We start from the raw sequence: 17,095 nt of genomic DNA, 5'->3' as shown, positions 1-17,095 counted from the left end.
CCGCTCGTGGTGAATCTATCTTTCACAGCATGACCTTCACCTGTATTTTAATTCCCTTAGTACATTGTAGGGTTATTGTTTTGCTTGCAAACTGAGTTTCTTGTAGAACATCTCATGTAACTGTCTCCATTTCTTTGGGTAATTTTCCATTTTTCTCTTCGTTGGGGTGATCTGTTTCTCAAAGTCAGAATTGTGGGGGTTGTTTTGTCTTGTTTAAAAAGGGATGTCTCCTTTAAAGTTGATTCCATGGGGTTTTATCCATTATTTGCCTTGATTTTTTAAAAAGACTCTCACTGGCTGCCTCCATTGTCATTATAAGTCATTTCCCCTTCATCACTGTCCAGTTTACCCTCACAGGGTCCAGGAGAACCTGAGAGTCCCCCAAGGTCATTCAGCTGGGTAAAAATCCAGATTTTCTGGAGATCCATAGCATTGCAATGGACAAAGAAACAATTCAGAGAGCAAGAAATGGAGGGAAAATACTGGCAAGACTGGTAAGCAAGAGGTCTGGGAGCAGCGCAACATGAAGGATGAGATTAGCCACATGTGACGATTAAGGCACCAACCTTCTTTTGAGGGCACGCCTGGGGTGAGCATCCATTTTACTCCCAGGATCAACCAACCAACTTATTCCACCTTACTGGTCAGAATTAGCACAATGCACATAGTGCACTCTTTTATTACATCTTCCTTTGAGAAATACAACTATTGGCAAAATAACACAATATCTGCTCGGATACGTTAGTTACATACCCTAATGTTAGGAAGTCTGTGTTCTCCGGTCAAACTGCCTAGGTTTGCATTCTGTTTGTGATACTATTGATTTTACAACGTTGGGCAGATTCCTCACTGTTGTAAGTCATTTCTTAGCTATGAACGGTAGCCGTGAGCACCTCCTGTGCGTTCTAACGAAGTCAATATAATTGAAAATTGTCTTGTACATTTTTCACTGTCAATAAATAATATCATTCAAATCACTGTATACAAGTAAGGCATCTGGGTGACTTTGAGATTACGGTGGTATCCGTTATCTACTTTATCAAATCTTTGTGCCAGATTTAGGACTGGATCCTCTATTCCCTTTATCTGTCTGGCCTGTTGAGAATTTTCTCTAGCGCTGACTTTACCTCTGTTCTCCTATCTGTTTCCCCCACCCCCACCCTGGCCTCGGCCATATCTCCTTGGGTCCCACAGACATATGTTCTTACTGGTTTATACTATGTTATCTAGACATAAGTGATCTATTATTCAGGACAAGAGATAACCTTTCATTGTCACACTCCATGCACATGCATACCTCATTTTATCGTGCTTTGCAAATACTGTACTTTTATCAAGTGAAGGTTTTTGACCACCTTGCACTGAGCAGGTATATTGGTGCCATTTTTCTAACAGTGTCTGCTCACTTTGTGTCTCTGTGTCTCGTTTTGGTAATTCTTACAACATTTCAAATCTGATTATATTTGATTATATTTGATTATATTTGTGATGGTGCTCTGTGATCAGTGATCTTTGCTGGTACTATTGTAACAGGGTTTGGGGCACCCCAAACCACGTGCATATGAGACCGTATGAGACCGTGAACTTGACTGATGCATGTCATGTGTGTTCTGACTGCTGCATCTGTCTCCTCCGGCTGTCCTATTCCCTGAGACACAACAGTATTAAAATTAGGTTAATTAATAACCCCGTGATGACCTCTGAGTTTTCAAGCAAAAGAGCCACACATATCTCACTTTAAATCAAAATCCAGAAATGAATAAGCTTAGTGAGAAAGGCATGTTGAAAGCCTTGGGCCAAAGGTTAGGCCTCTTGCCCCAAACAGCTGGCCCAGTTGTAAATGCAAAAGAAAAGTCCTTGAAGAAAATTAAAAATGCTACTCCAGTGAGCGTACGAATAATAATAAACTGAAATAGCCTTATTGCTGACAAGGAGGAAGTCTGAGCGGTCTAGACAGATCACACCGGCCCTAGCATTCCCTTAAGCCAAAGCCTAATCCAGAACAAAGCCCTAACTCTCTGTAACGCTACGAAGGTTGAGAGAGGGGAGGCAGCTGCAGAAGAAAAGTTTAAGGCCAGCAGAGGTTTGTCGGTGAGGATTAAGGAGAGAAGCTGTCTCTGTAGCATAAAAGCTCAAGGCGAAGCAGCAAGTGCTGATGCAGAAGCTGTGGCAGGTTCTCCAGAAGATCTAGCGGAGATAATTCGTGACGGTGGCTACACCAAACGACAGATTTTCAGAGTCGGTGAAACAGCCTTCTGTAAGAACAAGATGCTACAGAGCTTTCCCCGCCAGAGAGAAGTCAATGCCTGGCTTCAGGGCTTCCAAGGAAGACTGACGCTCCTGTCAGGGGCTAACGCAGCTGGTGCCTTAAGTGCAAGCCGATGCCCACGTACCGTTCTGAAAACCCGCGGGCCCTTCAGAATTGGGCTACATCTACTCTGCCTGTGCTCTACCTGCCTGTGCTCTGCCTGGTCACCCAAGAGCTCTGATGGAGGCGCACGATGAGACGAATGCGGTTTTCACGCCCGTTAACACAGCATCCATTCCGCAGCCCGTGGATCAAGGAATCATTTCATCTTTCACATCTTACTATCGAAGAAATGCATTTCACAAGGCTATAGATGCCATAGATGGTGATTCCTCTCATGGATCTGGGCAAAGTAACCTGAAGACCTTCCAGATCGGACTCACCACTCTAGATGCCATTAAGAACATCCGTGACTCAGAGGAAGAGGCCAAAATATCAGCATAAATAGGAGTTTGGAACAAGTGGACTCCAACCCTCATGGATGACGCTGAGGGAGTCAAGACTTCATGGGGAAGTAGAGGCAGACGTGGTGGAAGGAGCCAGAGAACGAGAGTCACAAGTGGACGAGGGGCCGCGTCTCACGACCAAACTTGAACAGATGAGGAGACGCTTCATGTGGACAAGCAAAGAAAGGGGTTTCCTGAGATGGAATCTAGTCCTGGTGCAGATGCTGTGATGGTCACTGAGATGACAACAAAGGACTGAGAACACGACATAAACCGAGTTGAGAAAGCCGCGGCAGGGTTTGAGACGGTGGCTCCAAAGCCGGAAGAAGTCCCACTGTGGGCAAAATGCTGTCAAACTGCATCACATGCTGCAGAGAAGTTGTTCATAAAAGGAAGAGCCGGTCTATGTGGGAAACTTCCACGTTGCCTCATCTTAGGGAACAGCCACAGCCACCCCGACCTTCAGCTGACCCCATCTTGATCAGTCAGTAACCATCACGACTCCATCCTGATCAGTCAGTAACCATCACAACTGAGGCAAGACTCTCCACCAGCAAAAAGGTTGTGAGCAGCTGAAAGCTCGGATTGTGTAGCAATTTTTAGCAATGAAGTATTTTTAAATTGAGGCGTGTACATTTGACCCTCGAACAATGCAGGTTTGAACTGTGTGGGTACACATACACGTGGATTTTTTTCAGCAAATCCAGTACTGTAAATGTATTTCCTGTCCTTTAAGGTTTTCTTAATAAATTTTCTCTCTGCTTATTTATTTAGCTTGAGACACAGGGGAGGCACAGAGAAAGAAGGAGAGAGAGAATCCCAAGCAGGCTCCACGCTTAGTGCGGAGCCCGACGTGGGGCCTGATCTCACAACCATGAGACCTTGACATGAGCTGAAACTAAGAGTTGGATGGAGCTAGGGGCACCTGGGTGGCTCAGTGGGGTGAGCGTCCAACTTCGGCTCAGGTCATGATGTCATGATTCAGGAGTTCGAGCCCCACATCAGACTCTGTGCTGACAGCTCAGAGCCTGGAGCCTGCTTCGCATTCTGTGTCTCCCTCTCTCTCCGCCCCTCCCTCACTCGTGCTGTCTCTCTCTCTCTCTCTCTCTCAAATATAAATAAAAATATTAAAAAAACAAAGAGTTGGATGGAGCTTAACTGACTGAGCCATCCGGGTGTCCCTTAAGGACATTTTATTTTCTCTAGCTTACCTGATTGTAAGCATACAGTATATATTACACATAACATACAAAATACGTGTTCATTTATGTTATCGGTAAGGCTTTTGGTCAGCGACAAGCTATCAGAGGTTCAGTTTTTAGGGGCTCAAAAGTTGTATGTAGATTTTTGACAGGAGGGAGGAGTCAGAGCCCCTAACTGCCGTGTAGTTCAAGGGTCAACTGTACATCATTGTTTTTCCACGTAATGCTATCGCACACTTACCGGACTACAGTATAGCGTAAATATAGCTTTTATGTGCATGGGGAAAACAAAAAATACACTTGACTCACTGTATTGTAATATTTGCTTTATTGTGTTGGTCTAGAACCAAATCCACAGTTATCTCGGAGGTGTGCCTACATCACGAATTACACTTTCAAGTCGCAGTGGTAGTTGTGCAACTGCATTCGCTGACTTTTGAAATATTTATACTAAGTGTATTACCCACCCTTTACTCATTGTTTTATAATTTGTGGCAATGTGTCCTATCTAATATTTTTCTAGTTGTTTTTCTTCCGTATTCTCTGCCTCTTCCAATTTTATCATTCCTTATATTTTACATCTAGGTCCTACTACGCTAATGTGTTATATATTCTTTTCCAGACAGTTTTATTCCTCTTTATTTTCAGTTTCAATTCCTTCAGAACACTCCGTCTCCCAAAAGCTTCTAAGACATATTGTATCGTACCTAAGCCATACTTTGCGGCACACTGGCCCAGACAACTATACAACACACCGTGCAACCTTTCGACTTTGAAGTCCTTATCTGCAGGCAAAAAGAACACCAGAGAAAAAGTGAAGGTTTCTTTGGAATCAACAAGACCCCAGCAGACCCCAGGATGTCAGTTATAGAAATTGTGCCACTCAAACTCCCTGAGGCCACAGTAACCATCTCACCTCATGAGGCTTTTGTAACCAGTAGGTCACTAGTCAAATGTAAATTGTCACTGCTTTCCATTATCACAATTAGAGCAGACAAGTACGTTTCTTAGACCACCTGGTTGCCTTCCTAGCACCAAGTGTCTGTCACTCAAGGTAACAGAGAAGAGCTACCCCGAAGGAGGGCTGCCTTACGGAGAGTGGTACTCAATGACCAGACATTTTATAATGACACGTAGGAAGGCTCAGAAAATCTCAGAGGCACTAGTGACTATCAACACAAAATCCCACACACATTCCAAGGAAGATTCACAGTGTACTGACAACAATACTGACCACACTCAGCAACAATATATGTATTTACACACACAGGGGATGCTGGCAGCTTCCATATAGGTATGACAGCAACTTAAAGAAAGCAGGTGTCAGGGGCACCTGGGTGGCTCAGTTGGTTGAACGCCTGACTCTTCATTTCAGCTCAGGTCATGATCTCATGGTCATGAGATCGAGCCCCGCATAGGGCTCTGGGCTGAGCATGCAGCCTGCTTCAGATTCTCTCTCTTTCCCTCTGCCCCTCCCTGCTGCTCGCTCACTCTCTCTCTCTCTCTCTCTCTCTCTCTCTCTCGAATGAAAAAAAAAAAAGAAAGAAAGCAGGTATCCTTTCATGGATAAGAGTGACAAAGAAACTCCTTTCGCTGGTTGATTTCCTCTGGAATTATTATTTAGATTCATTTTCTCTCTCTCTCTTTTCCCCCAAATTCTCCTGAGCATTTCTTCAAATTATCTCAAGTAAAAAGACCAGATTTTTACTATTCAAAATTTACTGGTCCTGCCTTTATTCCTGAAGTGATTTCCAGCCCATGGAGAGTCAGAGGCTTAAACTTTCCAGCTTCTATAGCTTTTGAGCGATTACAAAATTATCGAGGTCCCACAAAGAGGTCAAAAGGACAAAAGGCAGTTAACATATTTTAAAGATTACTTGGAGACCTACAGGAGCATTGTAAGTCCGTGCTTTAAGCTGCCAATTCAACAATTTCTTATGTTTATTCACTAGATTTTTTTTCAACGAAAAAGATTTTCAACTCAATTTTTTTTAAATTATCATGCAGAAAATTTTAATCTTTAAGCAAAGGAAGAACACGTGACTGTGCACACACTCTTCTCGAAATAATTCATTGTACTTATGCTGATTGATCTTAGTCACTTCCACTTACTGACACAATGTAAAATTTCTTTTAAAGATAAAGCATGTAGTATTTTTGAGTATCATTTTTGTGTGTCCTAAACTGATGGCATAAAGTTGCGATGATACCCTCAGCACTGTAGAAAATAGTTTCTAAGTCACTCAAGGCAATATGTGACTTTCATTTATTGGCCAGATTAAAAAATAATCCCCTTCAATACTTAAAGAAGTTGCTGTGTGAAGTGTAGCGCTAAGACCAGGTAGGATTTAGTTTCTCTGTTGGAACATTTATAGCAAGAAGTGTTACGCCTTGCCCAACCACAGTCTATTTTTCAGGCTTAGCTAAATTAAAGAAATACCAGATGATAGATTGATTTACCCAGACATCGAGTTTCGGAGCCACTCCAAAGTCCATTTGCTAAGCATTCTCTGACGTGAGACCCCACCAGGGTGTAGCCCGTGTTGCACGTAAATATAGCTGTGGCCCCATAAACTGTGAGCGTGCCAATCTTGTTACCGTTTGGCGGAAAGGAGAGGCTTCCACACGAGATCACTGGAAGGCAAACAAAAAGCGAATGTTACTTCAAGTCTGCGGGTTATTCTCTTGCTTAAGCATGACAAAATCCTCAGCCTTAATTTTTATCAGGGACGGGGATGTCTGGTTAGGGTCAGACAGGTCAACCATCTAGGAGGCTTAATTTTCCTCCTCTTACGCCCTTGGAATGGAAACGTGCGCGCTTAGAGCAGATTCCAAAACCGTGTGGTGGACAGACACAGCCACGGGGGCAGACCAGTCAAGCGCGCGGGCCGTCTGCCCGCCCGCCCTTCCGTGTGCACCGGCCACGAGAGCCACATGGCAGTCACCGGACACCTGTTGCAGAACAGGAGCTGTCGTGCCCGGGGCCGTCAGCCGCACTTAGTCACGCGTGATGAAAACAGGACGCCCGCGTCAACAGGAGGCCTAGCTCCCCGTTCCCTCCATGTACTTGTGTGACTTGTTGGGACCGTGGAGTCATCAAGGCTGACTGTTCCCAGAGGCTTACGTGTGGTTTTACACGGGTCACGACCAAGGGTCTGAAGACCCTTCTGAGGGCACCAAGGACTTGCTGAGTTACTCTGCGTAAAGGGGTTAGGGCCCAGGCCGCGGGTAGCTGATCGTTTCGGAGTTCTTATCGATAGTGAGCTGATCGGAGGCAGCAAATGTAGCGAAGAAGAACACAGACCCTGGCTCCAGGCTCCTCAGGTTCGGTCCTCGCTTTGCCGGTTACGGGGAGGCCGGTTTCCTCCAAGACTCCGGGGTCCTCCTTAGTTCCTCTCTTACGCGTTCCTACCAACACCTGCCCGCAGAGCCGCGCGCTGGCTCTAACGAGAGGGCGCGTGCAAGTGCCAAAGCGACGCTTGGTACCCGATCAGGGCTCGGTCGGGGCCAACTGACGTGGAGCTGACCTGGGGACCTATTTCGTGGGCTGAATCCGTGTGAACGCCTCGACTGACGATTCAAGGGACGACAACGTTTACCGCTGTGCCACGTAGACCAGGGTTTTGAATGGAGCCGATCTTACTCTGAGGGGTCCCCGCTGTGGTTCCATTTCAAACAGACAGACGGACACAGGCAGCTGGTGTGTGTCCTGGGGAGGATGTCTTATCAGGAATTCGGACAGGGGAGGTCGTGATTGGAACATTATTGTTGTTGAAGTTCCAGCTTCTGGGATCGCTCAACTCGTAGGGCTGTGTCTCATGTGCAGCAACAGTGCTAACACGTGCCCGGGGCCGAATGTCAACGGATTCCCGCAGAAGTTATTTTATTTTATTTTTTTTTTACAATTTATCATGAACTTTCCACTAAGCCCTTCCCAAACACACTGCGAGCTTCGCCTTGAGTTAGGATATTTAAAGATCTGTGTGCAGCCACTCAGCATAATTAGACCGTGTCCTGAAACGTCCACACGGTCAGAAACGCGCTAGCGGCCGTGAGGTCCCCTGGGGCCAGAACGAACCCTCGGTGGAAGATGAGCCCGCTCTACGGCTGCCGCTCCTTCACCTCCGGGGAAACGTCCCTGCGCCCACGGGGTCTGGGGCTTGTCCTCCTTCAGGCTCACCAGCCTGTAGGGAGGACTAAGGGAGCACGGCCGCGGCTTGTCCACAGCGGGGCAATGGGGGCTCGGCTGGCAGGGACCCACACGGCGATGGCGACAGTGACACTCACTTGGGGAAGCTGCCCCAACACGCACACGCACACACGCCACACCACACCCCCCCCCCCCCACATATCACACTCACAACACACATATACACCACGTATACACATACGCTTTGTCAAACATCCAAGTAGAGCCTCGTTTCCATGTTGTTTTCTCCTCCCAAGTATTTGTGCGGTCCACACCGCCTCCCCTCACTGTGACCAGGGATCACAAGCCATGGGTGTCTCTCCCCCCAGGGCAGCGTCCTTCCTCTTGCCTTCAGTTCTACAATTATGTGCATATTGAAATCCTCAACTTAGAAAGAAAGTCATGTTGTGACATGGTGTTTCTAGACCTGTAAGGCCATCTTTCCTGTCAGAAATACGGATAGTGTTAGTGAGTGTGGCAAATAAATATAAGGTCAAGAGTAGGGACTTTCCGGTACGTTCTACCTGGAAAAGTCCTCCTGAATGTGCAGATGAACATGAACACAAACAGATGACGTGACATGACTGTGGATGGTTCGGGGCAGTTTATTGTGAAGATAGCGTCACAGGACAGGTGACTGTTAAGTATGTGAAGGCATGCTGTGTAGACCACAGTCTGGAATTGCTTTAGTAGGCCCCGAGGAATGACGCCAAGATGCCTGGTTATAAGTCAAAGGAAGGCCTTGCTCAAAGTGAAAATATTCAAACATGACTCAGCTGCCCCTGGGGTCATGACCGCCCTGAGTTATTTAAGTTATTTTAACTTAAAAAAAAATGTATCAGTAGAGATAAAAATTAATCAAAAAAATATTCATATCAAGTCTTTTTGGGGGAAGAAAAACAACATTTTCAGTTTGGTCACAAAAGTAATAGTTAGCTTGGTCAGCTTTTCCTACCACTGATAATATGAACAACATAATGCATACCCTTGGGCACAGATGCTGGTCTCTAACACCCTTTTCCACCAAAAGTTTCCAGAGCTCCTTGGAGAATGGCTGATTCCTTGTTTAGTTAAGAAAAACTCAGATGAGCATAAAATATCCTGTCTTCCTGAGAAAACAGGGACAACTTGAAAGACATCATAAGGAGAAGATGAAGAAACCAGGGAGAAGGGACTCGCTCTGGCCACACTGGAATGATGAAAACTACAAATAATGATTAAAAAAAAAAAACCAGCAATCAGTGATTTCACTGGAACCCACTGACTCTGGAAAAGGCCACAGGTCCATGATATTTAAGATAGATAAATATCAAAGTGTGATGTGATACAACAACCCATACCAATGAATGGCTGACAATTTCCAAAGTACATTTGTATGCCAAGTTGGCTGGAGAGATCTCCAGATATATGGATTTCTGGCTGTTGTTCCTGGACCAGACTTAGTATTGGGATCACCAGACTGAGGTATGTTAAAGCCAGAAAGACAGACTTTCTAGAATTTCAGAAGAATGGAGGCAAATACACAATTTATGGATGGTAGAAACCCAACTTTGCTTTCTTCCCCCCAAAGAAGTAGAAACCTCCTGCTAAGGAGTTTGGTTCAATAATCAGGCTGGCCCTGCCCCCGGTTTTTGTAAACATTCTTCTAAACACGAGTCTCCCTGTGTCAGTTCTTCTGGAATGGAGATTTGGGACTTTGGTGTAACGTGTTGTGGCATAGCAAATACCCACCTAACACTAACACCATCCTCCCCAGGCACACCAGGCAACAAGAAAGCCCAGCAAAAACTAGACTGGACGGTTGCATCCGCAGAAGCCCCGCGTGAACTCCCTACTTCCAAGAAGTTTACGTGCGCCTACTTTTAAGACTCTGATTCTGGATCGAAACTGACCGAATGTTGCCTAGAAAGTCTGAGAGAGGCAAAAGGTAGAGGCTCCCCAGTCTTTCGCCTCCACTCTCCTCGCTGAGCTTAGTGACTGAGTCTCTGAATCACACCATGGAGCTTTGCAGTGGGTGCCTGTAAGGGAGACCCGCGTGGATGTGGGAAGGAGGGGATTCCCTAATTCGGACCGAGAGGAACAAGGAGGAAATTCAGTATGAATGAAGTCAAACCAGGACACTTGTGACAAAGGCAAGGGAACTGTTAATGATTACTCTGGAAAACAGGCTTCAGGCAGGGCTGTCTGGGGACCTGGTGGTGTCATGCACTCGGACTATGGAGGAGGTCCTCAAGTTCACTGACCCTCCCTAACTTACCTTCGTGCTCCTGACTGAGCGCTTGATACATGTTTACTTACCGTTGGCTCTATTCAAAGTTGAATTAGGATGGCTGTGTCAAAGACAACAAAGCATTCTTTTGTCATTTTTCTTATTTTATTCTGGTTTCTTCTTATTAAGCTGTGTGCTTGATAAATTTGACACTGGTCTGACTACTTGTTTCTGTGCATGATAATTTCCTCTGAACAACCCACTAAAGAGTATGTGTTAAATATATCTGAGTCAAATAGTGCTCTGAACAATACTAATATTGTTTTATTTTTCTATTTATTCATATTTGTTATAAAACCCACTCAAAGGCTTAATTGCTTATCTTGTACCTATGAGAATAATAATCTCCCTTTTCAAGACAGTCATTATTTGAGAATACAATATCTTCAGCATAAATAATATTTCCCAAGATCCTAATTAGAGGGTTTGAATAGTCAGTGCATGGAAGGAGTTATCTTTTGAAACATAGGCCTGGATTTGTTTTTGAGTTGATCTGAAATATTGGAGTATTCGAATATTTTAAAATGTATACAACGCAATCATTAATAAATAGAACATTTAATATTTAACCCAGCCATCATACATTTTAAGTATGTCACATAAAAATCCATATTCATCATTATAATGATGAGAAATGCCATTTGGTTACATTATTAATCCATAGGGGCAATCACTCACAGTGGGGGGTTAAAAGGTGGCAGTCAGTGATGTCACTAATTCAGAATGGCTACCTGACCTGGGAAGTGCACTGGTCACTCACCTCGACATCTGGGTCTCTCGTCGCCTAGGCTCCACGTTCCATTGGCTTGGCACTGTGCCAGCCTCTGGCCCTCCAGGTAATAGCCAGGACTGCAGCTCAGCACGACCTGAGCTCCATACTCGTTCAGTGACCCCGAAACCAGTCTCCAGGTGACGTGCTCCGGGAGCTGAGCTTCGATGCCAGGACAAATCACCGCTGGAAATGAAACATACTTATTAACATCACCATTGTTTTCTCGACAGATCAGATCACGTTTGCTTTTAATGGTAAGACCCTTGTCTCTGAACTTGATCTTGCAAAACAGAAGCTGCTGGCCTATTATTTCAGGTGCTCTTCTCTACTACCCACATAGTCACAGGAGGATGATCATGCATGGAAAATGCATTCGGCGGCCTCATTGCAGGTGCAGGGGCGATTGTGCAGTGACGCTGTGATAGAAACGGATAAATCACCCACAAGAAGTTGCACGGTTCATTTGGATGGAAAATCTTCATCAGGTAAATGAGCACATGCGTAGAAGAATCTTACATATCATTTGTCTCAATTTCCTCTGAGAATCTTGGAATAGAATAGACATTGACAACGAGCTTGGGCACAAACGATCAGAAAATCATATGCCCCCATTCCCTTCCTCTCTATGAAACACACCTACATAAGATATTCTGTATGTTACTGGCCTTACAGGCACACAGCATTTATCTGCAGACTGCATTAATACTGTCAGGACAAATGTTTAATAGATCTTAAAAGAGACCATCTTTTCATGCTCTTAGGAGAAGGCCTAGAATTACAGTAACTACTGAATACAGAGCAGGAGCTACAAATGTAATAACAGTGATAATAGTGGTAATGGTGTCACCTGCGCCATTTTCTTGGGGAGGACTTCAAGCGATCTGCGAATATGCTGAAAATGTATGCAAAATTTAATATATGTGAGTATATATATATATGTGTGTGTGTGTGTGTATATATATATATATATATATATATATATATATACACTAAAGTAAAATAATACATGAAATGAATTTTACAAAGTTGGCACTCCATTTCTCCATATATGAACATTCAAGGCAGTCGACCACCTTCAGAACTGAGCTGACTGATTAATTTATTGAGCCTGGAAGATTTAGCTGGAGAAATCAGAGCTTTTTCAGAATGATATTAATAAATTACTTATTTAGTAGTAAATTAGAAAGCAAATTCTATATAGTTTATCATAGTTGAATCGGACATATTCAAATGTTACAAAAATCTCACTGAATCTTCTATCTGTAATTTACCAGTACTAAATGCGAATAAAGTGAAAAAAATGGACTTTTCAGTATTATTACAATAATATCAATGATGAATAAAATGTGAAAAGGATTTGCTAATTTGAAAGTAGTCCTTAGGTCTGTTTCTCTTAAGTATTTTTAAAGGAAATGATTGTCCAAAATTTTTATGGATTCAAAATGGATATTCAAAGTGGATTAAAATCCTAAGTGTGAGTCCTAAAACCATAAAAATCCTAGAAGAAAGCAAAGGCAATAATTTCTTTGATATCGGCCACGGAATGATTTTTCTAGATGTGTCTCCTTTGGCAAGAGAAGTAAAAGCAACAGTAAACTATTGGGACTACACCAAAATCAAAAAGCTTCCATTCAGCAAAAGAAACCAACAACAAAGCAAAAAGGTAATATACTGAATGGGAGAAGATATTTGCAAATGATATATACATTAAGGTGTTAACATCCAAAATATATAAAGAACTTATACAACTCAACCCCAAGAAAACAAATAACCCAATTAAAAAATGGGCAGATGACCTGAATAGTCACTTTTCCAAAGAAAATTACAGATAGCCAATAGACACATGAAAAGATGTTTAACATCATTAACCATTGGGGGAATGCAAAGCAGAACCCTGTGAGAATGGTTAAATTAAAACACACACACACACACACACACACACACACACACACACACACAGACACACACACACACAAGAAAGAAGTGTTGGCGAGGGTGTGGAGAAAAATAAATACTCATCACTGTTGGTGGGAATGCAAACTGGTACAACTACTCTGGAAAACATTAGGGAGATTCCTCAAAAAATTAAAAATAGAATTACCATATTATCCAAGAATTACACTAATGGGAATTTACCCAAAGAAAATAGAAAGAATAATTTGAAAAGATACATGCACCCCTATGTTTATTGCAGCCCTACTTACAACAGCCAATAATATGGAAGTAGCCCAAGTGTCCGATGACAGATGAATGGATCAAGATGTGGTGTGCATACATGTGCATGCGCGCGCGCGCGCGCACACACACACACACACACACACACACACAGGAATGTTACTCAACCATAAAAAAGAATGAAATCTTGCCTTTTGCAACAACATGGGTGGACTTAGAATAATGCTAAGTGAAATAGGTTCATCAGAGAAGAACAAATATCATATGACTTCACTCCTATGTGGAATTTAAGAAACAAAACAAATGAACAAAGGAAAAAGAGACAAACAGACTCTTAAATATGGAGAACAAACTGGTGGTCACCAGAGGGAGGTGGGAGGGGGATGGGGAAACAGGAGAAAGGGATTAAGAGTACACTTATCCTAATGAGCATTGAGTAATATATAGAATTGTTGAATTACTGTATTGTACGCCTGAAACTAATAGAATACTCAGTGTATGTTAATTATAATCGAACAAAAAGTAAAACTTATATGGATATTTAAGTGTTTTGCCTGAATAATACAAGCAAATTCTTCTCTAACTGGAATACCTTTAGAATTCCAGGCAGGATGGCTATTTCTGAAAAGTTTTTAATGCCTTTAACCTTGTAAATCCATAGCTCCATTTCAATCCCACTGCCTATGTCAACTAAAGTTCATTTCACTTCACCAAAAACTGTACTTCTACAATGAGCTGAATTGTTTTCAATGACCTGAACTAACTTTTACAAACTCTACTTGTGCCAGGAAGGATTCACTGTTGGCATTTACAGTGGAAACGGTCGTTTACTTTGAGCTCATATCATCTACGGTGGTGATTTCCAAATTCTGTATGATTACCTCTTTCTTTGTGAAAATGCTCTTTGGTTTGCCTTAGAATTATCTGATTCTGTTAAACCAGAAAAAAAAACTGATCACTTGAATCTCTTTCTCCCTAGTAGGCTAACAGATCTTTTACTGTAAGCACTATGTCTTTTCACATTTTTTATTGAGTATGTTTGCCCTAAAACAGGTGCTGATGACATATATTTATAAATCTGAGTGAGTGAACATGTGTGTGTGTGAGCGTGTGTTCACACTTTGAAAACTAATGTGCCAAGAAAGTGTTGTGGCAGCAAAAAAAAAAAAAAAAAAAAAAAAAAAAAAAAAAAAAAACAAAACAACCCAAAAAACAAAAAACAAAAAACAAACCTGCAAAGGAATGGAAGGGATAAAACCATACGGGTGGAAACTGAGTAAAGGGAAAAGTAAGACTGGAATAAATATTTAATGTGAAAGTTCTGCAAAGGGAGAGGGGCAAGAGCAGAGGTCCTCAGAAGCTGTGGCAATTGGGGTTCTATTTAATACCTTCAAAGATGCCCAGAGGGATAACCTATAGCAAATGTCTAAGCATGAACAAGTGAGGCCGTGGTCTGGGTGATAACATCCCAAGGAATGTCAACCAAGATGGTGCCAGAAAATGGTTTCCTCCAGATGGTGGAGAAAAGGGGGCCACTTGGTCAGTTTTATCCAAGTGGATGTCCGCATTATTATTCAAACAACATGAGAAACCGAGAAACCGATGAGCCCTAAGGAATTAGTGCCGATGAAAGTGTCACAGAAGGCAGTGCCCCTGCTTGCCTTGGCCTGGCGGCAGGGGAAACCCCAATCTTGTGCCCGAATTCTGGGCCTTGTGGGAGGAAAAGGGACTTGAATAGACAAAGGACCCTTTGTGGGCCCCAAATACCACCTCATTCTCCCCTTGGCGTTTCTGTAAGGTGAGCAGCCCTGGTCACACAGGTCAGAGACCTGGGCAAGGGTTTTCCTGGCTTGTTCTTCCTTCCCTCTCCCCCCCATCCCCCACGGGCAGGGAGAGATCCGCTGGTCCTCCCCATGCCACCCCCTTCTCCAGAAGACCCTCATCCCACCCCCTTCTCCAGCTCACCCTCACCCTCTGCTCACACCCACCCCCCCCCCCAACACACACAATTTCTGTCTTGCAAACATTTCAGTGACAACATAAAATATTTTGTATTTTACTTGAGAATTTATATTGAGAATCTGACTCTACCGTGAGTGATTCTGATTTGTTACCGACTCCTTTGGCCAGCGGCAAAGCAGAAAGACTAACCGTTGTTTTGTATAAGGTATTCAGACAATGACAGTATTTCCACCATAAAGAAAGCCCTTTAGACTTCCCCGTCCCCACAATAAATTACAGACACATATCATACATTTTCCGGGGTGTTCCCATCAGCCCCTCCATGCAGGGATGCAACTCTCTTTTCTCTTTTAACAACAGATCCCCCCATTATACCCAACAAGGGGAGTGCTTCTTATCACCAAGTTCAAGCACATTTAATTAGATTTGTAAAATCACCACTGGATGCCATCACAGGAGAATGATTTAATCAGCCTCATAAATGTTCTTCGCGCTCACAACTTGGGCGAGCTTTCAGCATGCCATTAATCGGCTGTCCTCACTGGTCGGGGGGCCCAGAAGCCGGCTCAGTTCTGGTGCATTAGAAGCTGAGGAACAAGCCTGCTTGGGCTTAGGTAAATAAGGAATGTAAGGTCTTTGAGCAAAGACATTGAAAGACAGAGATTTCAATGCAGTCCACACCCTCCCATATTTCAACACTGCTCTGGGAGGAAGCCCCACCACCAAGACTGGATTGAAAGCATGAGATTCTTAAGGAAATACATTGTTTCTGGATTTTTGTTTTAAGCTCAGATGTTAACCAAATCCTGAGTGTGTGAGTTGTTTAGAATAAGAGTAGCGAATTAGTAGAGCTCAAATCACAGAGTTTTAAAAGCAACCTTTTAGCAGGTAACTTACAGGCTCACTGAGAGTGATCAGACTTTCGCTACCAGAGAAAAAAAATGTCCCAACACTTCAAAGCCCCTAACCGCCACCCCCCTCCCCAAGATTCCTGACTGAATCTAAACCCTCTGAACATTCTCATGTTCTTTCTAGTCCTGGAATTTCCAGATTTCTTCTCATTCAATTATGAAGTTTACAAAAGCCCCTTCTTGAGATCAGACATTTTTCTGCCCCAGGCTTCTTGTTATTTTGCTCCTATGTTAGTTTTAATAAGTAGATCTTAGTGGAGTCAGACCCTAGAGCATTTACCTAACTAACTGTAACTAAGTAAAAAAAAAAAAAAAAAAAAAAAAAGAATATTCCAGCTCTTTCCCTAGCTTAAAGGTAAACACCTTCCAGGAAATCTGATTTCAATAACAAAAAAGACTAATATTGAATTAACTTCATCTGCTTAGTGATACTGGTAAATACTGTTCAGATTTTTTTTTATAATTCTATAATCGAAGTTCCCTACTAAAGCCATTTTTTTTCAATTACATAAAATGGTTTATTTTTTAATTATACTAAACCAACCCCTGAACGGGATGAAAACAGTACTGATAATCAGGGAGTAGATTTATAGTAAAATAATCTTAGTATTTCACTCCTTATCCACTGGGCTCACAACAAAGGAATCCACAGTATTTACATCACCAATGCCTGTCTTTTAAAAACTTGGCTTTTCAGTTCCCTCTAAACATCCCTAGAAGTTTCCTGTTGTGGGCATGTGTCTTCTTTTTATCTGTGTGTTTTTTCTGTCCCGTAAGTTGCACACGTAAGGTCACGGATTCAGTATGCACCGATAACCAACACTGAACCAGCTCTTATAATTAGGAACATCTTTAGAGTTT

At 43.0% G+C, this 17,095-nt stretch overlaps 1 protein-coding gene across 3 annotated transcripts in view; it reads right to left on the bottom strand.

Moving 5' to 3' along the window:
• CSMD1 (CUB and Sushi multiple domains 1) overlaps positions 1 to 17,095 on the bottom strand; it is a 2,002,273-nt gene that overhangs the window by 71,069 nt on the left and 1,914,109 nt on the right. For all 3 annotated transcript variants that reach the window (XM_078445226.2, XM_078445227.2, XM_078445228.2), the window contains 2 exons: positions 11,175 to 11,369; positions 6,417 to 6,590 (listed from right to left, as the gene is read on the bottom strand). In XM_078445226.2, the coding sequence (XP_078301352.2) occupies positions 6,417 to 6,590; positions 11,175 to 11,369 (369 nt within the window). The remainder of the gene's footprint in view (positions 1 to 6,416; positions 6,591 to 11,174; positions 11,370 to 17,095) is intronic.

The sequence above is a fragment of the Panthera onca genome, chromosome B1 (genome assembly GCF_046562875.1).
Source record: "Panthera onca isolate mPanOnc1 chromosome B1, mPanOnc1 haplotype 2, whole genome shotgun sequence".
In the NCBI taxonomy this organism is placed as follows: Eukaryota; Metazoa; Chordata; class Mammalia; order Carnivora; family Felidae; genus Panthera; species Panthera onca.
This window is presented reverse-complemented; position numbering and strand designations above follow the sequence as displayed.